The 26,003-nt window shown below is 38.3% G+C and overlaps 1 protein-coding gene across 1 annotated transcript in view; it reads right to left on the reverse strand.

Moving 5' to 3' along the window:
• The window catches only part of VPS13B (vacuolar protein sorting 13 homolog B), a gene marked incomplete at both ends in the record, with an annotated part of 421,628 nt that extends 396,018 nt beyond the window's left edge, over positions 1–25,610 (reverse strand). The window contains 2 exons of the mRNA XM_079533473.1: positions 17,951–18,094; positions 25,464–25,610. Coding sequence (XP_079389599.1) covers positions 17,951–18,094; positions 25,464–25,610 — 291 coding nt within the window. The remainder of the gene's footprint in view (positions 1–17,950; positions 18,095–25,463) is intronic.
• Between the last annotated feature and the right edge of the window lie 393 nt (positions 25,611–26,003).

Consider the following 26,003-nt stretch of genomic DNA (forward strand, 5'->3'; position numbering starts at 1 on the left):
TGTAGCCTGCACTAGGTCAGCAGGTCACACTAATCTCTGTCTGTTACTAGAATCTATGTTAAGTTATTCTCCATTAAAAAGGTACAACATGCTCTGAAATACAGGTATGAGTTAAACTATGTAAAAGCTAGAGATATGTTAACATGCTGCACTAGTAGACCCAGCTGAAAGCCAAGAAGCTTGTATTATGTCTGTTACACAGATACTGCAGAATCTGTCTATTGATTTCTGGGGAATAACATCTCCCTGTGATGTTGCTACTGTTTTGATTAGCTGATTATAAGACATATTAAAAGGAACATTCTTTGGTTTACAAGAAAGGGTGCTGTCAGCCTGAAAGACTGTGGTGATAAGGCCATATAGGCAAAGATAAATAAAACAGACTGTTCTCACTAAGTGCTCCTCAGCCTGTTCAAAAATACAACCCAGTATCTCAACACCCAAGACAGAAAAACTAATAAAATGACTTTGCAAGCCTTTTTGAGGGAAGCAAGTTGTACAAATATCTTCCTTCTGTTTATAGAAGAAAGTTATATTATAAGCTGTTAACGGATCATCTAGTAAAGTATTTATTTTGCTTTAAAAATATATTAGACCACCTACCATGATGTAAGTGCTTTTTAATAGAAACAAACACCTCAAAATGGCTATTCTGCCATTTCTCCTAGGATAGGCTTTTTAAAGATTTCACTCTTCCTCATATTACAGGAAGTTCGCCCAATGCTTTGGTTTGCAGAGTGGAGGTGAGAGACATCTTAATTCTGTAAGATTATTCTGCATTTAATACCTAAAACAGTGGAATCCTGATCCTTGACTATAAAGAAATTACAAAGAAGAAAACAAACAGTAGAAATATTACAGTAGTGGTAATTGGCAGCTACAGTCAGGATTTGGCAGTACTACAGTAGGATGTATGAAAAGAAAAAAAAGGCAGTTCTGAAGTTTTTGTAGGACAAAGCTCACAGTACACAGAGCTCTGTAACTCAATACTTCTGAAACCAGGATGACCTGACAAGAGAGAATAACCAGACAGGTGTTAGGTGAGCTCTTTCAGCAAAACCTATGGATGTGTAGCACGCTTGGTGTAGGTTGGATACAGGGTGAAGTCAGCCTTCTGCCCCACTTGTATTCTCCACACCTGGGACCAAGAAGAAAGATTGGCCACAATAGCTTACCCTGAAGGACCAGGAAGATAGACTGACAGGAAACATGCTCACAATTGCAAACTATTGCAGCTATTCGCATTACAGCACAGTTCCAACCACTGAGCTGCTCAGTACCTTAACAGACACATTTCCTCTTACAGTAGTGCATTTCTGTCCAAAAGTAACATTATTTAAGGCAGTTTACATTTTTTGTATGTTATTTTGGAAGCCTCTCTATCAAAGAATGGACAAACTCTTAGCCTTGCTACAAGTCCCTTAAAATACTAGTTAAGAATAGCTGAGCACTGTATTTCTATAGCAGTCATCAAATATGTTCTCCTGAATGCTGCAGGAAGAAAGGAAAACCAATGTGAGCATGGTTTGATCACATTGCTGATTTATTAAACAACATCTGGAAACCATGAGCAAGCTCTCAGCCCATTCAGCTTACTCTTCCTATTGTAATCTGTTCCACCTGCTGGAGGGCTAGCACCAGTCCCAAACCCTATTTAAACTGGCCCCAGACTCTCAGTCAAGATGTCACTTGCCTCGTGGAAGTCCATTAAGGGTGCTCATCTCCCCCCACTGCACTAGAAGATTGCAGTTCCAGCTCTGTTTCACACTTTCTTTAGTGGGAACTTTTCCCTAACATGCTTCCTATTTCAGATTATTAGATAGAAAGCCAGACCTCCTGTGCAAAAATTCCCCTCCACCAAAAGCACCTGCCAAGGATGTAGTAATTTTTATTACAACATAACCTTGCCACCCGCTTCCCTCAGAGGACAGAATAATACTGTCCAGACCAAGTTCTCTCAATTCCAAACAGTATTAAGCAGGATATCTAGGAGCAGGCCCTCAGCAATAACACAGCCAGGTGAGTATTCCCCAGTTCTCAAGCTTTTAACATCACGATAAACCTCTGCCACATGATAGAGGAAGGCACAAAGCTTTACCTGGAGAATCCATGAGAGCTCTTCTCATTGCTGAGAATCATTTGGGCAGCATTTGGCTTTCAATAGTTACTGGGGGTGGAAAGGACAGAACAGGGACACAGCCTCCCCAGCTGATGCTGACTTTAACAAATTCATGAATTATTATCCCTTAAATTCTACTTCCCCATCAAAAGTGTTTGAAATTAGTCAATAAGCTCAAAATTGGAAGAAGAATGAATGGCTAAAAACACAATCAAGAACTTCTAGTTTCCATCAGACACCAACCTTAAAACTAACACAGCTCAAGTACACCGACATCTTAGATTTCATCCTAGCAGTCCTTTCTTCCCAAGTTACTGCCTGAGATGGATCCGACCAAATTTGAGTTTGTGGCCATTCCCCACAGGACTTGGAATTTCTCCAGCTGGAAACGGCACTTCAGAGATGTGTCTGTCAGTGTAGAAGTAGGAATGAGGTAGGCACAAGTAGCAGTGAAATTTCTCAGCTATAGGCATAAAGTGAACTCCTTCACAGCTTTCACTGCTTTCTGCAAATTAACAAGTGTGGAGGATATCACTGAAGTAAGATCTCAGTGTACAATACAGTTTACAGAAATAAACTGGAACCCTTTAAATCAAAAGGGAAAGGACTCCTAATCATGGTAAGAATTAAAGACAATCTTCACAAAGAGAATACCAACGGATTTTTAGTGCTATGTTAGGATAAAATATCTTTAAAATTTCCTGATTTACCCCCACTATTTTCATACATTACTTTTTATGTATTCTATACACATAGGTATAATAACATCTAGTGCTACATAGCAGTATTAGTTATATATAGAAATGATGGTATAACTGCTTGAACAAAAAATCTGTAGGGTTAATGCAACTGCACAGTAAATTTCAGAGTTCTACATAACCTGGCAAAAATACTGTTTGTCCTAACTTTAGTAGTTCCTAAACTACTTTTCCAAGTAGTTTTCTAACCTTTCAGTTATTAGCATTCTAAACACAAAAGCCAAGTGGAAGGCTCCAGTTATCTTCTGTTACTTAGTTTTCTCAAAGCAAAATTTCCATTTTATTATTTTAATTCAAATATTTGCATTTAAACTACAAACTGACAGACAGCACTGTGAGATTTCTAACAATTCCATTTAAAATTTTAAATCACATTTTTTACTCTGCAATTTTAAGTTAACTTCACATACATCCATGGGAAAGAACAGATGTTCAGCAAGCGTGATTTTATCTGTTACACCTTACCTAAAAAGCATCAGTTAACAAAACTAATGGACTAAACTACAAAACTAAGTGAATTGCTGCACAATCTTCTTGGTTAATAAATGTAAAAGAGTACACATGGGTGCTACTTATTCAAAATGCACATTATGGAGTTCTTATAATCACTCATTTCTTTTGCAATTGTTAGTCTACAATGTGAGTACCATTTCAAGGAATTTACTGCTATTTATAACACTTCTTTTTAAATAAGAAAGCTTTTGAAATATTACCTTAAAACCTAAATAAACAGTAATTTATCTTCTAAAATAGTCAGCAATCTGTCACACAAAATCACCAGAATGCTATATGGCAAAAGAAGCACAGCTGTCAACCGTGCATTATAATTGTTGCAAAGTTTCACAAAAGACCTCTCTAATTATAACATCACAACACATAAATGTTTATCACAGTGGTTAGCTTGAAATACAATGTGTATTCATAGCTGAAATGAAAGAGGAATGTGAGTGTCAACAAGAAAAGAAGCTGAGTGCCCAAGGGAACAAAGATAAAAAGTAGCTGTGGCAGTGATATAGGACTTACTGTTAGTTGTTCAGCTGTGTATTCCAGACATAGGCAGAAGTGAGAGATTAAGAACTGGACAATAGGATGAAGGAAAAAAAGATTTAAAAGAAATAAAGAGATGTAGGGAAAATAAACATCCTCTAAAATGCCCAATTCACCAGATTTTGATGTATCAATTAAGAAATCTTAGAAATTTGACAGACAATTCACAGGTAATACAATAAAGCTGTCAATTTGTTCAGGTTTCTGTAACATTCATCATTTTGCATGGTATTTATTTGTAGGGACAGCAGATATTTTGAGGTTCTTCAGATGCTAATCTGAAACGCAGCACCCTCGATACCACTGTGCATTTGTTTCAATACAGCTGCATTCAAACCGATGGAAAAGCAGTCTCCTTGGTATGTTATGGTGGTTTTACAGAATCACCAAATCACAGGGGTTGGAAGGGACCTCCAGAAATCATCGAGTCCAACCCCCCTGCCAAAGCAGATTCCCTACACCAGGTCACACAGGTAGGCATCCAGGTGGGTCTTGAACATCTCCAGAGAAGGAGACTCCACCACCTCCCTGGGCAGCCTGTTCCAGTTACACTGACTGACAGCTAGACTCCACCACACTGCTCCCTCATTGCCCACACCCTTAAGGAATAGAGGGAGAAAATACAATAAAAATGGGATCAAGTGATGAGATAGGACAGGGAAATCACCCACCAACGACTGTGACAGCCAAAACCAACTACATGGATGACTAATACTGAGCTTATTGACTATTACTAGTAGAGCAGTGACAATTATAATCAAGCTACAAATAGCTCTCTGAACAGTAGATAAACTGGCACAAGAAAAAAAATCCCATAGTCAGCTCACAGCAATATTTCAACTACAACTTAGGAAGCCGAACTACACACAAAACAGTAAATAACAGCTCTAGTATTTCTAAATGGGAGAAAAGCAAAAAATTCTCCAGTCGGCACAACAGTAAATGCTAATTTTTGTCTCTAAAAGTGCATCCATTAATAGATTCTGATTTTGTATCATCAGCTTACATACATAGATATTACTAGGTGTAAATTAAACACTACAACATATTTAAAAAGTCACAGAAACAGGTTTCTCACTAATGTGCAGTTGTTTAGATGGCTACCTTTTAAGCTATCTACAGTGTACAAAAGCTAAGTGTTCAGATACATTCAGCTGTACTTGAGAGGACAGGACATAAGGACAGGACCATAAGACAATACAGTTAAAAGTCAACAATATTGAGTTCAACCATGGATAAGTAATAAAGGTATGCTTATTAACTCCATATACCCAGGAAAGTTGGACTTTTTTCCCCCCCTTGGGAGGAAAGAATTTAGGTTTTTAGCTAGAAAGTGCCTGAATTTCAGAATCACTTTGCCACAGTGCTTGCTACCTCGTTAAATCTTTACCTGGATTACTGTAGGTGTATTAGAAAATGCCACCGTGATTGTAAAAAAGAAGCTCATTTGGAGATATTCAGTAAAACATTTTATTAAATAAGAGTACAGTGAAACCAGCTGTAGCAAACCACACACTCCAGAGAATCATGAACCTACACACTACTCATATTTTGTGCCATTGCTAAGTTGGAAACTTTAAAGTAGCAAAATTAGCCGCTTTACAACCAAGCTATTAGTTCCTAATGAGCTCAATTAAAAAGCAGTACATATGGCAGCAACAAGACACACAGGGCACATGGAAATGGCACTACTGAAAAGCCAAAGCCAGACAGAACTGAACTTGGCCACTAAAATAAAGAACAACAATAAATATTCCTATAAATACATCAACAGCAAGAGGAAGGCTATGGAGAATCTCCATCCCTTGTTGTACACCACGGGCAACTTGGTGACCAAGGATCAGGATAAGGCTGAGGCGCTTAATGCCTTCTTTGCCTCAATCTTTAATATTAAGACTTGTTACTCCCTGGGAACACAGCCCCCTGAGCTGGTAGATAGGGATGGGGAACAGAACAGGCCCTGCATGATCCACAATGAGATGGTTTTGGACCTGCTTCAAAAGTTCACGGGGCCAGATGGATTGCACCCTCAAGTGCCGAGGGAGTTGGTGGATGTGGGTGCCAAGCCACTCTCCATCATTCTTCAGCAATCCTGACTAACTGGAGATGTCAAGGACTAGGGAAGTAATCCTGCCCCTGTACTCAGCATTGGTGAGGCTTCACCTCAAGTACTGTGTTCAGTTTTGGGCAATTCAGTACAGAAAAGACATGGAGGTGCTGGAGCAGGTCCAAAGAAGGGCAACAAGGCTTGTGAAGGGGCTGGAGAATAAGCCCTACAAGGGCTGAAGGAACTAGGGCTACTTAGTCTGGGGAAAAAGAAGCTGAGGGGAGACTTCATTGCTCTCTTTCTGAAAGGTGCTCATCTGAAATGTGCTTACAAGCAAGAGCAGGGCTGGTCTCTTCTTACTGGTGACAGGACGAGGGGAAATGGCCTCAAATTGCACTAGGGTAAGTCGAGGTTGGATATCAGGTAGCTCTTCTTTACAGGGTTGTTAAGCACTGGAATAGGCTCCCCAGGGAGGTGGCTGAGTCACCAACCCTGAAAGTATTTAAAAATCATTTGTATGCGGTGCTCAGGGACATGATTTAGCAGAGGGTTGTTAGAGTTAGGGTAGTATGGTCAGGTTGTGGTTGGACTTGGTATCTTCAAGGCCTTTTCCAACTTGAGCAATTCTATGATTCTATGATTCTACTTCAGTGATAGGACTCGACAGGTCAGGTTGGTGGTGGGACTTGATATTGTAAGTCTTTCCCAATCAATATGATTCTATGAATTATCAAGGAATGCTGACAACTGAGGAACCTGCTGAGCCACCTATAAGGTAAAGAATAGCGGTAGATGGTCTCATGTGCATGATGAGTACGTCAGACTTCTCCAACAGTAATTCTGGAAGTTTTCAAGCCTACAAAACACTTCAGTATGTCTTCACCTTTTGTCTATAATGGATTATTATTACGTGTAAGTATTTTGCACAGAACATGAAATACCAGCATCAGCAGACTATCAAACGTTACTTTAAGAGCTGGTATTCATCTTTGCTAAACAATTAAAGCACATAGGACTTGCAACAAGTCCATCATTGGTGATAACTGCTTAGAATCTCAGAATCACTAATTACAATCAAATCAGTTTAAAAGTGGATAAGTTTAATCATGGATAGAGACAAAATGTTAGCTTTAAATGAGCTGTGTTTTACCCTTAAGTAGAGTCAGAATCTTATAATTGCATCCCAAACTAAGAACTGAAAGGCCAACATCATTCATCTCTAGCCAGTTGCAGCAGGGTCAGAGGGAAGACTGTCAGTAAACAAGGGTGCATCGTCTGTTCCTTCCGCTCATACACAAACAAACTGATTTCAGGCAGGTTCCTGCAGTCCCATTATCTCGATACTTGCTTACAGTAGTAGACCACAACAAAAACAAGTGGAAAAAAAATTACTCAGTTGGAAGCACTGAAAAAGTTTACTTCAGACATATGAGATATTGCAATTTGGTATTTTCATTTCAAATGAAGTATTCAAACATTCTCAAAAGCAACACAACTTCTTCTATACAATTTTTTTTTTCCAGTTTTTTCTGTTTCCACAAACATACAAAAACAACCATCCACCTAAACTGACGTGCAGCCTGATGAGACACTGACTCTCCCTGTGTACAGTAAGTGAATGATTCTCTCCTCTTAAAGAACATCCTCATTGTGGCATTCCTGAAGTCCATCCACACACAACAGAAAAGTAGTTTAGGTATAGCTCAATACTGAATAGTTCCAAATTCCTGTCCTTTAACAGGCAGGGAAATACTGCTCTGCCTTCTTCCAAATTCAGTATCTTGTTTCATTTTGTTCAAAAGAAAATAAAAGAATTCTAACAATAACCAAACAGGAATTTCACAACAAAGTAAGGATTATTTTGCAGGAGTTACGTTTTCACCCAAAATGCCAGAAGGAAAATGCCTGAGCAGCTGTATATACTGTGGACTTCTTTTAAGTTAACATGGATTATACGTTCACTGACAGAAGGCAATCTCAACTTTTCCAACAGCTACATGCACAGTACACTTCTTCTGTTTAAGTACTTCTGTCCTCAATAAAGCAACCAGTATATGATAACAAACTACAGTTTTATAAGTCACATTTGTGAGTGGAATACTCTTAGATATGTAATAAAGGAAGAAAAGATAAGAGTACCTCAACCTTTAAACAGAAGCCCTAAGAAAGGAAACTTCACTACAGAAGACTTAACACTACCAAAAACTGGAGTACTCCAGATGAAAATAATTGTTGTATACACTTAAGAAGATAAAAAAAGATGTCTGTTGTTAACACCATGAAACCCAATTTCTTCCAACTTCTATATAGATAAAACCATAGTTCATTTTTGAACAAGTTAAGCAAAGTAAAACATCCTTAACAGAGCAGAAAATGAAGTTTTATTCACTGCACAAAATAAATCAACAAAACTATAATGTCTGTTGATGACAATGAAACCACCAGCATATGCACTTGGGACTCTGATCTATTCTGTCCACCAGATGCTCCCTTATGGAAGGCTGGTTAAAAGAATTATAGAGTTCATTGCGGCTTAAACAGATTTTTCTCATGCTGTTAAATATTTTTTTCTGAAGTTTTACTGCAAAAATCTTAATGTTCATTATGATTGTAAGCAAATATCAAGAATGAACAACCTATAGCCCACAGGCCGCATGCAGTGCAGCAGGACAATTCAGCTCACTTATTCCCCTTGGCCTCCTCTGCTATGAACCTCAGCTGCACACCAGATGACTGCAGTGGTGCAGGCAGCCTGCTCCCCAGGACCAATTTATGTCACAGGCTTGTAGCCTCTCTCCCATAGCATAATGAGCCCATATTTAAATGCATGCTGGGAAAAGCATCCTGAAGAGCTTCCAGGAAAGACGGCCACTTCCCACTGCCTGAACAATGCATTTATCCCACAACCCTGTCACCATCCACATCTGAGGAGCACATGGAAAAGAGGATAGCCAGAACAGGCTGAATGAACATTTGGGATCAGCAGCACACTCTCACCTACCGTTATTCTCAGGTCTCCACCAGACCCTGCTTGGGGAGAAACTCTGGGGCAGTAAGCTACACAGAAAGACAGAGGCTTCCAGAAAGCATCCGTCCTATAGTGCAATCCAGGTGACATTCACATGCATCAGGTGTCCCAGAGGTCATAAAATATGACACACTTCTGCCAGAAGGAATAATCTAAAAAAAAAAAAAAATAAGAAAAACAGAGCACCCCACCCATCCAAAGCACCTGAGAACTGCTGCTTTTCCCAGTACGCCATACGGCAGCACTGACTGCACTGCACTGATCATGAGACCGCTCTGCCCGCAGAACTGGGTAGAAAACTACAGAGCTTCTTTGAAAAAGTAATTCCTAATCACCCCCACAATTTTAAAATATCAACACTAACAAGCTTTGGGCCTAATGCTAAGTAATTACATATGACCACTACTGCAGCAGCTGTTAGCATATTTCAGGGAATCCTACACTAACCCAAAGCACTGAGTAACGCTGTCAGGCTAACAATAAGTAAATAAATAAATAACGCACACCAGGAGCCTGGCTATGTAACAAAACCAGAAACACAATAAATATTCAGCTTTAATTGAAAATATTTGGAAATGAAACAGCTCCAATCAATACATTTTTCCAAAAGAATGATTCACACATCTACAATAAAAAAGGCTAAAGCAATTTTATGTTATTCAACTTCCAATAAGAGGCAATGAATTAGCAAGTATACTAATGAAGGACAGCGAGTTCAAGTACTAGTGTGGCTCTTCAGACCTCTGCTTCTGGACAGATAGCCTGTTAGATATCAATCAGTCCCCAGCAGATCAGTGCCTGAGCAATGGAGCAATCAAGTATGTTCTGTGATCTCCTGGTGGAAAGTTTATTTGTTTAACAGATGCATTCAAATTAAGATGACTGTGACAAGTGGATATTGCTAGCTGTGCAATACAATCTCCTTGTGGTTCTGCAGAACATAGGAAGACCTACATTGGTTGTAGGGATTTGCGTATATAAGCAAAAGGGCACAACTAAACCACAACATTTCCGCGCTCTACTGGCAAAAAGGCAGTTTACTGGTCAAGTTCATCACTGACCACGAGTGCTCAAAATAAAACAATGTGCCATTTGTGCATCAAAACTATTTAGCAGGAACCATCGCCTAAGTGCAGGTATTCTAAAGTAAGTCACAAGCCATAAATGAATAAGGTGAACTTTTTCTGCTTAAGTTCAATGACTGTATTTAATAAATTATAATTGAGTCGCACCCTTCCTGAGAAAACACCACTCCTTCCAAAGGGAACAAGCTATAATTTCAGTGTACACTGTACTTCATAGAATTAAGAATATTTTTTGTCTTTCAGAATTTTAAGAAGCCTTCACCAAAGGTGGGTAACTTACAGGTTTTTTCCACTACAAAATCTGTAATCATGCCTCTTCTGAAATAGGCTTTGCTATAATGAGGAGCTAAAATACATTCCAACAAATTTAACTATGCTTTAATCTATCAACAAATGAGAAAAAACTACTTCCTCTCTAAGGAAATATTTTTTAAGCACATTACCTCACCTCATTCCCTGTTAAACCATACACCAATCCAAACTCTTCACCCAACTACATGAAACAAAGCTGGATTGTTGGATTCTAATTTTGATGGGGATAAATCTGGAAATACTGCAAAGTAAATCAACTGAAGTATTCCAGACCTATGGCAGGGAAGGTAGAATCAGAGTCCAACCCGGACTTCTGGGAATTACGCTAAACATGATACATAAATTCACCTTGCAACAAAGACACTGACTATTGGTATTGCATTTCCTTGCTGTTGTAGGTCATTGAAAAAAGCTAACTAAGATCAGTAAAGGCATGAGGATTATTCGTTCTACTTTGTATTCCTGTGTCTACATAGCAGAACATTTTTTCCTTTACAAACACATTAGTATTAACATTGCCTTAGTAAGCCTATTTTCTGGAATACAAATCAGTGAGGCTTTGGTATCAAAGTTTCAACTCTGCTATGTACTCATCCAATTGCAGAATTAACATAAATATTTAGAAAAACTTTCAGGAGCCAAGCTTATCAGATCAATATTCTGTTCTTTTTCTAACACTTGAAATATGAAAGTCTGCTCTGATGTATGATTCCACAGCAAGGGCACAACAGCAGTTACTGCTCATCTCTATTCTTGGGCAAATGTGGTCCACACCAACACCCAATAACTTACACTGTGACATCAATAATTACCAACTCTCCAAATTAACCACAGCAAAGAAGAAACCAGATAGCCTCTGCTACTCATAAATTGCCACGAAGACTAGACTTATCCTGCAACAACCTTGCTCTGAAAGCAGTTGGGAGTAAGTTTGAAAACTGAGCTAAGTATCAACGAATGCAACTTGGCCTTCAACTTGCAGTTCAGCTGCATCATTTGTGTACCAGCCAGCTTCCCTTCTCAGAGCTCTCAGGACAGGGCAGAACACAGACATGACAGGGAGGAATCGCACTGCCTGCTGGCTAATGTATGCCAACTGGAGCAGCTACCTGCCCGGGTCAATCCTACAGAGCAGTTTCCCAAATATATGATGATTTGAATTATCATCTTAACTTTCTCAGTATATAGCATCCCAACGCATAAAATTACAGGCATTTATATTCTGGTTCAAGTGTAGGCAATCAAAATAGTTATACGTTTCCAAAATCATTATTTATTAATGAAAAAATTTCCCTACCAATTTTGATGTAATATACTTGTACTTCCATGACAGGCAGCACTACAGGAACATTAATAAGCTCAGAAACCTGTTATTTGATTCCAAACAATCACTCAGAAGCAAATCTTAGGCTGCACAACTACTGATTTTCTTAAACTTACATAATATATACACATATATATTACACACACATGCACACTCATTCCCCTTTGTACTTATAATTCCTTGTCCCTAGGATATTCAACACGGATAATCTCACCTGAAATATACCAGCATATGCTAATCACTATTGTTAGTGAGAGGAATTTATAGATCCCATCTGTTGACAGTTTTTGTTTCCAATTTTAGAAACAGTTTCTAAATACTAAGACAGTAAATAAATTCTGTGAATTTATTTAAAGTAATTTTTCCTGAGCTCCCACTTGTTCTACCTCAATGCCATGATCCACAGACTTTGAAGTTCTAATAAGCAAGATACAATAATCACCCCTGCATCAGTTCTGATGCAAAGCCTACTACACCTTCCACTACCACACTAAGATTCTGGCTTGTTACACGCACTTCCTTCAATTCCCTAGCAGCACAGCTATTTCAAAGAAAACAACACTGGATGTTATCCTAGTTAGTACAGAATTATTATTTAAGTTTCAAAAAGTCACTTTCTAAATGATGCTATGTTGAGAGTTCAACCTGATACTGTAACTAAATACACAGCCTGGGTTCTGCAGTTTTCTAGTGATTATGGGACATAAAGATGGTCCATAGAACGATGCTAGAAAAAACCTGTTTTGGTTTGTTAGAAGGAAGGAAGGAAAAAAATACACTTTGACTACCAATCAGGTGGACACATGCCTTCCCACAAAACTGCCAGAAATGTTTGTTTGTTTGTTTTTCCACTGCTACCATTGCCTTATTAAAGTCTGGAATAATACAAATTTTCGACTTGGTAAAACAACTGTTTAACTCTGTACTACATGCTCTACTTTGTATTTCCTGTCCAATCTGTTCCTCCTACACACCAAGCAATAATGAAATACAAATTAGTCAGATGGGAGGCTGTCTGTAATATACATACACACATACACACAAATGCATGCATAAAAAAAACTCAGTCTCTGCACCAATGCAGTGCAACAGAGAAGCACGTCTGCTATTTCCTTACTTCTCAAGTAACATGGTTCCTCAGCCAAGGGAATCCAAAGCAACCAGGAAGGAAAGACAGAACTACAGATGAGAAAAGAAGCAACGTTGGCTACCTCTGAGACTGATACTACTCATCCCCTCCACATGAGCAATGTCATTCAACTGTCAACTAGTTAACTACTTCCCAGACAACATGGAAATAAGAATAAAAATGGGATATATATGGATGCTAGGAGTCAAAAAAAAAAAAAAAGTATGAAAAGCAGCACTAACATGGAACAGTATTGCAAAAGAGAACTTACATATGGAGATGAACACAGAAGCAAGGTTACACAAATAAAAGGGAAGAAAACAAATACAAAAGCCACTCAGCAAATAATGCCTCCAATTTTATTACATTGGCCCATGACATCAGAGCAGGCTGCTGGTGATATGCAGGCTTTTGTTAATCACTGGTGAAGATGCAGGGCTAATGGTAGTGACTATGCTGAAAAACAGTATTTTGTAGCTGAGAATTTGCACTATCAAATAGTGTCATTGTGCTCTTTGTACGTGTTACAGTTTCCATGGAAATAAAGGGCACTGCTTTTAGAGCAACCCACGTAACACTGTTATTAACAACGGCATTTGACATAGGCTTATAAATTTTCATGCGCACGACTAATGAGAGATGCAGGTATTTGACATCAAGTGGTTTTACCAGCTATTGCTGTATGCTATTTTATTTTACATAGAACATGACAAGCTACTGCCAAAGTCAGTCAAATGCTATGTCCAATTTTAGAGAATGTTATGGAAGCAAAAATAAAAGCTAGAAGTGAAGACAGAGAAATGGGGAAAATACAGTTTCTTGTGTCCTAACTGCAAACAACACAGTATCAAACATAAGCAGATTCCCACAATTGAGAAATGGTTAAATATTTCTGTCAAGACATATTCCCAATATGGCTTGCAGATTACAACTCTAAACAGACTCTTGATCCAATGGAAGTTTCACAAATTATCTTCTATTTTCATATTAGCTCATGTACAAAATTTCCTGACATTTCAACTGCCAGCAAATGAACTTATTTTCCATCAACAGTGATACTGAATACATATGAACACTACATGAATATACCTAATCATTCGCTGATCTAACTCAATTTTGATATTCTCAACTGCCAGTACACTGTTTTCTCAGTCAATCAACTCACTTTTGAAAATGGACCTCACAGTATCAATTAGCACAGAACTTCATACCTGTTATTAACCTTGAAATTACGATTCTGATAATACTACATGACAGTTTACTTCTTGTAGAGCAGCTCTCAAACTCCTCATCTTATACTTTGTATACAACATATAAAGTCACTATCAGACTCACTGATCCATGAAGGTTGTTTTTTTAGGAAATACTCCTTCTCCAAAAGAGTGGTGAAGCATTGGAGTAGGCTTCCCAGGAAGGTGGGAGTCACCATCCCTGCAGGTGTTAAATAGTAGATGTGGCACTCAGGGTATGGGTTATTGGGCATGGCAGCAATGGGTTGGCAGTTGGACTAGATAATCTTAGTGGTCTCTTCCAAACTTAAGGATCCTATGAAAAAGACATCACTATAAAAGTCCTAAATGAAAACACTTAAGAAATATAGACACTAGGCTTCTATAGTGCTAAAGTAGAAATCTGAACTACTAAAGATTGTGAGTTAGTCCTCCAATTTCAAGTTTTAACATACTTCTGCTGTCACTGAACACCATACACATAATACACTCAAGGCAGAAAAAATATACCATCCATACAGCCATATTTGATTGAGTTACTACAGATGAGATGAGAAAGGGAAAAAAAACACTAAGGTCCTCGAACTAGTTACACCACCTAGGCAAACATTATATAACTGTACCCTCATCATCAAATACAAGCCTTCTGTCTTCCCTTTCAAAGTCTTTCACAACCTTTTTGCACACCCTATCTACCATCTTATCATTTCCTAGTCAAGATTAATTTCTGCTTTCAGCACTCTTTGATGACAGTCTCTACTGATTATCAGATAAGTATATGTCTGCTATTCTGACAAGCATACTTATGAGCTGTTCTCCACTGTTTACAGACTTAAAATATTCCTTCAAAACCTTCTTTGTAATACCTCATAAAAGAAATAGTGGTTAGAAGTCTACATACTGATAAAAAAATAAAAGGTTTTCTTTTCTATAAAAATAAAAAGGTGCTCGTGTAACTGTTTGTATTTAAAAGACTTCCCTGATTGAGAAATTTGTTACAGAATCATAGAAGACCCTCAGTTGGAAGGCATCAGAAGTCTCACTGAATCCAACTCCTGATTCCACACTAGACCTTGTTATAGAGACAGTTTTCATTAAGTGCACTGGTTTCCCCCGATGCACTGTGTCCTGTGTCTTTAAGACAAGAACTCAAAACTGAAGTACTAATACAGACAATGCTTTTCTCCTTGAATCTCTCCACTTGCATCATTTCCAAGACTAAAAACCACAGAACTCAAGATTGAGCATCCAGAAGATTAGTCTTGTGGTTAGCTATGATGCCAGTAAGGTGAAGGATACAGATGCAGACTTGTCCTTCCCAATTAGCACAGAATTTAAAGCCTCCTGTTTGAGCAAAGAGATATTGTGACAGGAAAGGAGGAAGAGGAATGAGCAAATAACTTTAAACAGCTTTCAAATAAGAAAAAAAAAAAAAAAAAAGACTGGGTAGAAAAGAAAAGATGTTGTTAAGGTCCAACAGGACAAAAAAGGTGACCGAAGCCCTGGGACAGGAACCTGCCTCTGAACAAGGGGATTTCAAGTCCATGTAATGCTGGAAATTCAACTATCCCATGAAACTATACATAACATTCATGAAGAACAATACCAGAGTAATTTACCATAAGTAAACAAATAGAAGTCAGAAAGCAAGTTCAAAACCACACGTAAGTGCATAAGAACATATTTCCATCATACCTACCAGCATCTCATAGCTTTGATAACATAAGGGGTCATGCTTTAACCTCAGTGCTGCAGAAGTCTACATTCAAAAGCAATAAGACAAGCACAACTGCACTAAGGAGACATATAAAAATAAAATGCAAAATGCTGCACACCAAATTACCAAGGTAACAGCATTAACCTAATTTATAACCAAGACTACATACATAGCATGTTCTATACAACACCACCTTAATCACTGCAAAGTTCTGTTCCTGATGCACTGAAGTTTTATTTTCTTACAAAGGAGCCACACATATTCAACAATTCCACCAATTGTTGAAGTGGTAGTATTAGCTGCAAAGAAGGAAAGAGGAAAAGCAAGGAAAATAGAGGAAAATTACCATCATCAACGCTCAAACCTCCTAATGTGCTACCAAAACACCACTAATGGTTTGGTATTTGTGGTTTTTGTATATCACTGGGTGAACTCACCAGGTACACAGTATTTCTGCTTAGAATATTAGCATAAAACCAGAAATTGAACCATTACGGCCACTTCAAACTTTTCTCTCAATCAAGGAGACAATGCAATTAGTTGACAACAAAAAAAATAAACCAATGACACAGCAAAACTATAGCACAGGCATACAGAAGAGGTTTCTTTGTCCATAACAACCTGTAGGGTCCACTAGCAAATAATTTCAAGTGAAACTGTGTACTTCAACTCCCACCCATAGCCAAAATAAATGTGTTTTGAAGTAGACTCTTTCCAAGGAAGAGATACATCACTCAGTGAGGAGATCAGGGAATGAATTTTTTGTTCAGATGAAACCATATATATGCTCATTAAGGATTTTGTCTGAGGAAGGAGATGCAAGATTATGGTAGCAAATTTTTGAAAACTAAAAACTTTCTTGCTAATAATATAGTTCTTCATTTACAGAAAATCTGTGCAGAAGAGTTTTAGCTGGAGATAAATTCACCTGAAGATTATTTTACTACAATCTTCCACAAAGAAATTCTATTATTAGGTTTTTTTCCATTCACTAATTACTAACTTTTATGATAACAAGTCTTTGCCATCTGCACAGTCACACTAGAACACAAGAATTTGTTGAAATGTTTTAGAAAATATTTTTAATAGTAATTTAATAAAATCCAAACTGTCGACTTGTTATTAGTCAAAGATACTTCCTCTACAGCACAGATTCAAATTTTACTCTGAGTGTACATAGTACTGAATAATTTGTCCAAAGGTCAGCTGTAATTTTCAGAAATCCTTTATTGCTCCTGAATCTGAAACATCTGTAACAAATACTTGTTTTGAGAATGCTTTACATTCATGACATTTGACCTTTTGCTGTATGCACCACAAAACTTGAGTTTCAAATACCATGCAAGCAGGAAATCCGATCACTCCAGCAGTAGCCCCCTGCATGGTTGAATATCAAATATTAGTTCTGGGTTGCACAAAGTCATGGGGTACAAATCTTCTTCTGCAGCTTCAATAATTAGTTGTAATTCACTGCTTCTAAAACACATTTCTCAAAGAACATCTGGCCTCACAATCCTACTTCCAGATTGGAAAAGTACTTAGTATTTGGCTGTTGGTGTGTGCTCTTATGTGTGTATGTACATGCACACATGCAACATAGATTTAGTAGAACTACAGAATACAAGTACATACTTTCTGGGTGGCATATCTAGGACTAGACATTTCTGTTCCAGCAACAAAAGCCTTTTTAGCCCTGGAACTGTAGAAGAAATTTACAAGAAAAATCAAACATAATTGAAAACATACTCTGACATCATTGCTGGCTGATAACTAATTATTGGCATGAAATGTTAACAGCTCATCGAGCTTCCTACCAAACACCTGAGAGCTTTGCACAAATTGGAAGTTTCTTTTGCAGGATTCCTAATACCAACGGTGGACTGTATATTGAAATTAAAATGAAAAGAAGGATTAAAAAGAAAGACAGAGAGCTTTCCTGGAGCTAAAGTATAAAACTGCTTAAGAAGACAAGCTCAACATTAACAAGCCTGAGTACTGTTTATAGACAAAATCAGAAATATAACAACGTTGAGCCACTGCATATCTGACCTTCACCGTGCCTTATTCTTCAGACGGCTTTAAATAAAATGACCTATACAAGCTATCATTCTCACCAATCCCTCAATGCTAGGAAGACATCCATGGTATTTCTTACCTGAGCTCCATCCTTTAATTTCAAGATGCATTCCATTGTATTGATAGTGATGACAACTGGTTCTGATCCTAATTTCGTCCATGGCACATGAATCCGAAGCTCATGAATATGCCCACTTAAAAAAGTAAATGGTAGTTTCAGTTCCTAACAACAAAAGAAACAGTGATGAATTAACTGCTAAAATATATCAAAACAGAACACTTGTAACTTAATAAGGCTTTAGCACAGAAATAGATCAAAGGTTCTTCCCCCTCCCCAGATAATCAGTGTGCCACTGGGCTTAGCAACTAGCCCACTAATTGCTTGTACACGTACATTACAATTGCTCTGTTAGAAAGACCCATCGAGATTACCATGTCCTTGATAATAATAGGTTAAAAACCACCTCTCGCATGAAGGTACCAGAAAATCTCTTGCTATTACAGAGACAAATAAAAGTGAACAGGATGAAAGCAAATAATTAAATTGATCCATGACCTACAGTAGAACAGGAATTTGGAATTAAACATCAAAAAATGCAGAGCAAGGCAATTTCTTCCAAAATATTTTAGTACTTTGACTTCTAAGAGTTTGATACTCTTAAGATTGGCAACAAACAAAAACGAAATCCATACAAAAGCTATGAGGCCCTTGGAGTCTTAGTGAGAAATAATGAAGGTACTGGTTTTTTGGGAGTTTTTTTTGTTTGGGTTTTTTTTTTTTTGGCCGTCGTTAAGTGCATACTCACTGGGTCCTTTCATTTTTTATAAATACAATTTTTACTCTTATTTTTCCCTATTGCTAAAATAACAATAAAGATTAAGGAAATAAGCCAAACAGATCAGTAGAAGTCAAAACAGAAACAATCAAACCAAAAATCACTCCATAAAGCAAAGGAGTTACTCAGTACACTTCCTTTGGTTTACAAATGAGAATTTCTTCGTGTTATGAACAGTAAATCTGTTGAACACCACCAGGATGCAACACTTCTCATTTACCAAACTTGTACTAAGAATTTAAAACAAAAAAATGAGATTAAAATGGCACAGTTTCGTTTAAGAAAAAGAGGCCACCAAGCCAGACATTCTAAACTAGGAAATATAAGTAGTACAATTTCAACTGCTAATTTTATTAGGACTCTTGTGCTTGCATTTCATAACATCCTTGATAGTAACACAATGTTACTCTTTGGAACCCCCGAATAATGAGAGAAGCACTCATTAGAAAAGCAGTTATTTATTCTTTTTATTCACAGCATTCAAGGTGCTTCCCTCCCCACATTAAACTGCTCAGCAAATAAGCTACCACACTCTTCACTGGCAAAATCCAGATTCCTCCTCACCAAAACCTAACTTCGATTTTACACAGCCTTGAAAATTGGTGCTTAGCTCTACCAAGTCAGACTTCAACCCCTAAAAAAAGCCTGGTACTACCAGTCCATGCAGCAAGCACATCTCCGCAGGACAGCCCTAGTGAACTAAATATCCCATACAACTTGTTAACAGGCTGCACAAGGCGCAGAGGTTTAGATACACTTTGTATCTCATAGAATCACCAAGATTGGGAAAGACCCACAAGATCATCCAGTCCAACCATCCACCTATCACAATAGTTCTCACTAAACCATGTCCCTCAAAACAAGATTCAAACGTTCTTTGAACACCTCCAGGGTCGGTGACTCCACCACCTCCCTGGGCAGCCCATTCCAGTGCCTGACCACTCTTTCAGAAAAGCAGCGTTTCCTAACGCCCAGCCTGAATCTCCCCTGGTGCAGCTTGAAGCCATTCCCTCTGGTCCTATCACCAGTTACACAAGAGAAGAGGCCGACCCCCAGCTCACTACAACCTCCCTTCAGGTAGTTACAGAGCAATCAGGTCTCCCCTGAGCCTCCTGTGCTCCAGACTGAACAATCCCAGCTCTTTCAGCCGCTCCTCACAATCCCTGTGCTCCAGACCCCTCACCAGCTTTGTTGCCCTTCTCTGAACCTGCCCCAGGCCTCAATGTCTTTCTTGCAGTGAGGGGCCCAAAACTGGACATGGCACTTGAGGTGCGGCCTCATCAGAGCTGAGTACAGGGGGACAATCGCTTCCCTGTTCCTGCTGGCAACGCTGTTTTTGACACAAGGCAGGGTGCCATTGGCCTTCTTGGCCACCTGGGCACACTGTTGGCTCATATTCATCTCAGGTACATAGCAGAGGGCAGCACACAGGATACTTCCATGTACTTCAGATCCAAAATGCTGGAAAAAGTAGCCTCAGGGGCTCTCTGGGAAGCCTGAGCTTAACACTCACTAGGCAGAACAGCCACCTGCAGTTGGAGACTAGAAACCATATTTAAAATAACAAAATTGTTTAGTGCAAAATGAACAGAATTCGATAGTGCATTAGAATTTTCAGACAGCATCTGCAAACTATTTTAATGGTGAAGGGACTAACAAAGATGACTTTTGAGGGAACTGGAGCTGTTCTGCCTAGAGATGAGGAGAGACCTCATTACTCTGTACAATCTGAAAGGAGGGCAGCAGATTTTTTTCTGAGGTAAGAAGTGACAGGACATGAATAAATATTCTTAAGGTGCACTGGGACAGGTTTAGATTGGACATGAAACAGAAGCTCTTCACAGCCAGGATGGTCAAGCATTGAAAGCAGCTGCCCAGGGAGGCAGGCAGTGGAGTCCTCACCCCAGGAAGCATTTAAGAGATGTGTGGATGTGGGACTGAGGAATGTGGTGGAGAGATGGGACTCTGGAGGTCAAGTCATCAGACTTGGTCATCTTGAAGGTCTTTCCCAACCTAAATGATTCTACGAGCTAAGAGTAAATGAAATATAGTCACTGCTGACAATATCATCAGAGAAAACAAATACACCAAATTGTGACAATTTTTTTTTTTAAATGAACTACAGCATTCATTTTGTAAAAAAGTCTTTGTGTTCTGAAGTTAAAAAAAAAAAAATCCATCTCTCATATCAGAGACTCTTAGCTCCTTCCTCAGTCGTGCTCACTCAAAACCGCATCTAATTTCTAGCCTCCATTCCCAAAGATAGTCACAGACCTTCTCATAAAAACAGATTGAAATGTGTTGTTTTCACAAAGTGTTTTTCCTTCATCTCATTCACAAATACACTAAAAATTTTAGCTAAAAGCCTCTCTCAAAAAAATTCAGACTTAGGCAAACAACACCAAAATAAAAACATTTTAAACCAGATAGTTTCATTTAGTTACCAAAAAGCAAGTGCTAAACTATCCTGCCATAGGCATAACTGTACTGACAAAACAGTAAATCAAAAAGTATTTTATCCTTCAGCTTTTCAAAAGAAGTGATCAAAAAAACACGACCTAAAAAACACACAACTTAAGCTTTCACAAATCAACCAGCAAACTATTATTTACAATAACAAAAATGAATTATTTCCTAATGCTGTGCCTCTTTAGATCCTGACTTGCTTCCATATGTAAAAGCTGAGTTTTTACTTCAAACACCATTCTACAATAGATTTTTTTTTCAGCATTCACTGAGTAGAACGTTTTTTTTTTAATAGCTGTATGATAATGAAAAAAATGAGCAGAAGTAGTTCAAGAAAATGAACAGTAGTACCTCAAATTGAGGCAATGCAGACAAACATACGCTGACACAGAACTGCTACACATTTACAAAACATAGTTCCTTTGTTTTAAAGGAATTTTGATTCAAATAATGTCTGACATTATCCTAATTGCACAAGTTAAGTTTCCTTAGGGCGATGCAGAGAAACCTTTGTTACTTCAGTAGACACAAAACATATCTACCACATTTAGTAACTTGTTTATAATCCAGCATAACAAAGATCATTTTTATTTGTCCTCTACTGCGCAATGTTTTCCCTCTCATTAAGTATGACATGAAATTCCGAACACATTTTTGTACTTATGACAGATTAGACCTTACATTTTAGATTTTATGTTTGCATTATATGAATTCTTCAGAAGTTATCACAGGGCTGAAAACAAACTCACGGGGTTGACACATAAATAGCTGGCTAACACCACACAAGACCGTAGACGAGATGATCTTAATCTCCCTTGCCCTAAAATTGAAGTCTCTCCCAAACTTCAGGGTGATTGAGAAAAAGAAACTGTTCCTCAATGTCAGTATTGACTGAAACACCATTTCTTCACATTCAGTGCTGCATGTAACTCCCAAGTAACACAGCAGCAAAAAAACATAACAGATATTTTTATGCCCTCATTTCCTTAAATTAAGTACATTATTATTCCTTATATTTCTCTTCACAATTTCTGAATGCTCTATGATTAAAAGTTTCAGTTATCATAACATTATGAAGTTACCTGGATTTGCTAATGTGCATGCATTTAAATAAATACACTATTACTGCTACGTGATTTCCACTTTAGGTGTCAATGCATGTGCAGTCTTAAGAGAAGCTATGTTGTGCTGTTTTCCTTATTAATCTATTTTCACAAGAACAAAAGACAACATAATGAAGCAACACACTAGTTTCAGTAACTGTTAGTACTTTTCGGGTAGCCAAAGGTTTAAAGACACTACAGCCACAAACCAATTACATTCTTTAATAAACTTTTGAAACTACTTTTACCAAGGCACCACAATCAGCCAGCCAACTAAAATACATTTGAAGAACCTTTGCATCACTACAGAAGCATCAAACTACTAAAACGTGGGAATAAATCTGCCTTGACTGCAGTAATTTGTGCATGCATCAGTAAGACCTGCGCTATTCAAACTATAAGAGAGCGTGCATTCAGGAGTTAGCCTCCCTGCACCCTTCTCTTCATTTCTGTGGCTGCACTGCCCAGAAAACACAGAGTAAAGGAACATTACAGCAGAGAGCCTTTCAAACACTCCAGTGAAACTCCGTAATCTTCAGATCAATTGCCCTTTGTCTTCTAATCAAAGGTTGTTTCATTTTCTCCCTGAGTTTGTATTAAAAAAAGCTAACTTAGTAAGCCATGTTGTTATAGAAATATATACAAACTGTAAGAAGAGCTCACCCTGTATCTTATCTCTTTGGTACCACAGTGTCAACAGAAACATCATACACAAACTAGCTACCAAGCTCACAGCTAGCTCTGTTATACTGATACCACAGGCACTTAATATAAAAGTTGCCAGAAGTGCTGAAAAGGCTCTTCTCTGAAACAATAATTAAAGTTTAATTATAAATTACTTTCTGTCATCTTTGGGATGACAGACAACCTTTTGCACCCCGTTCTCATCTATTCTTTGGGATTCTGTTTGGTAGCCTGTAAGAGCACACAATATGACACTGCAACTCTAACATCAGCTGACACACAAGAAGCGAGGGAAGAAAGCAACACATTTATTCCCAAAATTGTTTGTAAGGTGCAAGTAGTCTAGCGCTTAAGATGCTAATCCTAAATCATTACCTAGAGTTTCACAGAAGCTGGAATACTCTAAAGATGTTCAAGGTTGCCAAATAAATTCACATACAATGGTAACTCCTAGAAACTTGAACTTTTTTTTAAAGGGAGTTTCCAGTCAGCTGTAAAAGTTATTATTCACGCATATACAAAAAGAGTTTTGTCAAGCAGGCACATAGCAGCATCTCTAAGGGGGAAGGGGAGAAAGATATCCTAAATACACTCTACGGAATCAGGCAAGCTCCAGAGATAAGAGCCAAACTAAGATCTCCATTCTTCACATAAACACATAGCCAAACAATGTTAAAGAAAAAAGACTAGTAAAGGCAAAAGTTGCTTCATATTTCTTTGCACAACAGCAAAGTCAGCAACAGACCACGTTTAGTATTTATGGATCCTGCTGATACACAGGCAGGCAAAGTTGAAGCCAGGGATCACCTACAAGCAAGTACCCGAAAGGAATTATAGAAGCAGTGGGGGCAAAACCCTAGTAGTGTCTGGTAATACATACAGTTTGATACTGTCCCAAGACACCATTTGTTATGAGGAACAAGCCTCCCTATAGCTCTTGGAGAAGGCTCTAAGGAGAGCCTCCTTACAGTCTTTCAGTATCCAAAGAGAGCTTACAAAGAGGACAGAGACCAACTTTTTACATAGTCTGAAAGCAAAAAGACAAAGGGGAACAGTTTTAAACTAAGAGGAGATTTAGATTAAATGTTAGGAAGAAATACTTGATTCAGAGGGTGGTGAAGTGTTTCCACAGGCTGCACAGAGAAGCTGTGGAGCCATGCACATGAGGCAAGGTTGGATGAGGCCCGCATATAACCTGATGGTGGGTGGCAGCCAAGCCCATAGCACAGAGACAGCCTTAAAATTCCTTCCAACCCAAATGACTCTGTGATTCTATAGCACTGAAGAGGAAGCTTTCACAACCAAGACTGGAGATTTCAAGACAAAGCAGACCTGGTATAATGCTGGCAGCAGTGCTCAGAGCAGGTGGCTGGACTGAGACCTCTAGAACTTCCTTTTGGTCAGCCTTTCTATGGTTCCACAATATTCACTCTAAAGAAAGCTTTGAATATTCATTCACGGGAGTAACACATCCTACCAAATGCAGTCCAGTATTCACATTACCTGTATTTGCAAGCTGTAGCAAAAAACTGAGTAAATAAGAGACAATAGAGGTACTGAATACTGGAAAGAAGATAAATCAGAATCTTTACAGAAAGACAGAAAATGACACAGGATCTCTCAGAAGACTTGATCCTATTCTGGAGGTGGATCTAAGATACCATATTTTCCATAAATACTTATTTCCTATTTCTACAGGTCCTCCCAATAAAGACCACACAATCTCCTGTCTACTCCAATATCTTAATCGGATAAAAATGACGAAAAATTTCCTTAATGTCCAGTTTAAGTATCTTTCAGCACAATTTCCTTTTCTCCCACAAAATTTGACCATAATTTTAATTAATTGAGGCAAAGGCTAAGACACAATCCTTGTCTTTTTCATTTCTCCTCCATAGGCCATATTATCTAAATCATCTTTTTTTCTTTGCTGCAATACTCTCAGCTCCTTCTTCAGCTGAACACAGGGCCCTAAGCCAGACTTACTACACCACATACAGCAGCTTTATCTGTCTGACACACTTAAAGCTGTCAACAAAGATAAGCATAGAAGGAAGCAGTTTCTCAGCAAAGACCTACCCTGCTCATATTAACTACAGGCTCCAAATCTATGGAGTCTCAAATCTAATCCACACAAACTAGCTGAATAAACCCATCCCTCAATTACTCTTTAGCTTAGACATAACTGAAGCCATAAAACAATACAGAGAACACAAATCCATACATAATTAGAAAAAGAGGTCCCACTTGGTGAAATTTCGAACTAGTTGCTATATGCAATTAGTAAGTATGACTGGAAAAGTATTATAGCTAAATGTAAAGCAGTAATCACTGAAAGAATAAAGGAACATACAAAAAGCCTCTCTCCACATTCTCTAACTTGTAGACTATTCAAATTATCATTAATCACTAAATAAATGGCACGTGTCAGAAGAAAAACAAGTAGTAAACAATTATCTACACAGACCCACATAAACTATTAGGTCAAAGACACAAAACATACCTGCTCAAGCACATCCAGCTTTAACTCAAGTTTACTGAGAACAACATCTCCTCCCCAGAGCGACAACTGCAGGTCTGAAGGCTTCAAGTTCTTGATGTAACGATTCACATAACTCATCAAAATGGGAGTTACGTAGGACTCCAGCATCCTGGGAGATTTCTAAATTGCCAGGCAAGGACTGGGAACAAACACAAGACAAGACGTTATTTACAAACTTGCCAGCACAATCACCAATAAAGCAGTAGTCCTGCTGTTAGGACATATGAACAAAAGATACTTGAAATTCTAAGCAGAGGTACGCTTTGAATCTAGCATATAGAGACGTGCATAAAGATGAAAAAGGCAGCAAGTCGAAGGTCCGGCTGCCTACATTCGTGAATCTGCAGTCTCCACACACAGCAGTAAGCGGTGTGTTCACTATTCAAAAGCAGAGGAGGTCAAGTTGCTCAACATACTTTCAAATAAGCATTAAAAGAGTAACTACAGCTCTATCTACACAACCCCGGCCGCTTTTCATTGATTCACATTCGTACTCAAATG

This window comes from Tetrao urogallus (genome assembly GCF_951394365.1).
Source record: "Tetrao urogallus genome assembly, chromosome: 3".
NCBI lineage: Eukaryota > Metazoa > Chordata > Aves > Galliformes > Phasianidae > Tetrao > Tetrao urogallus.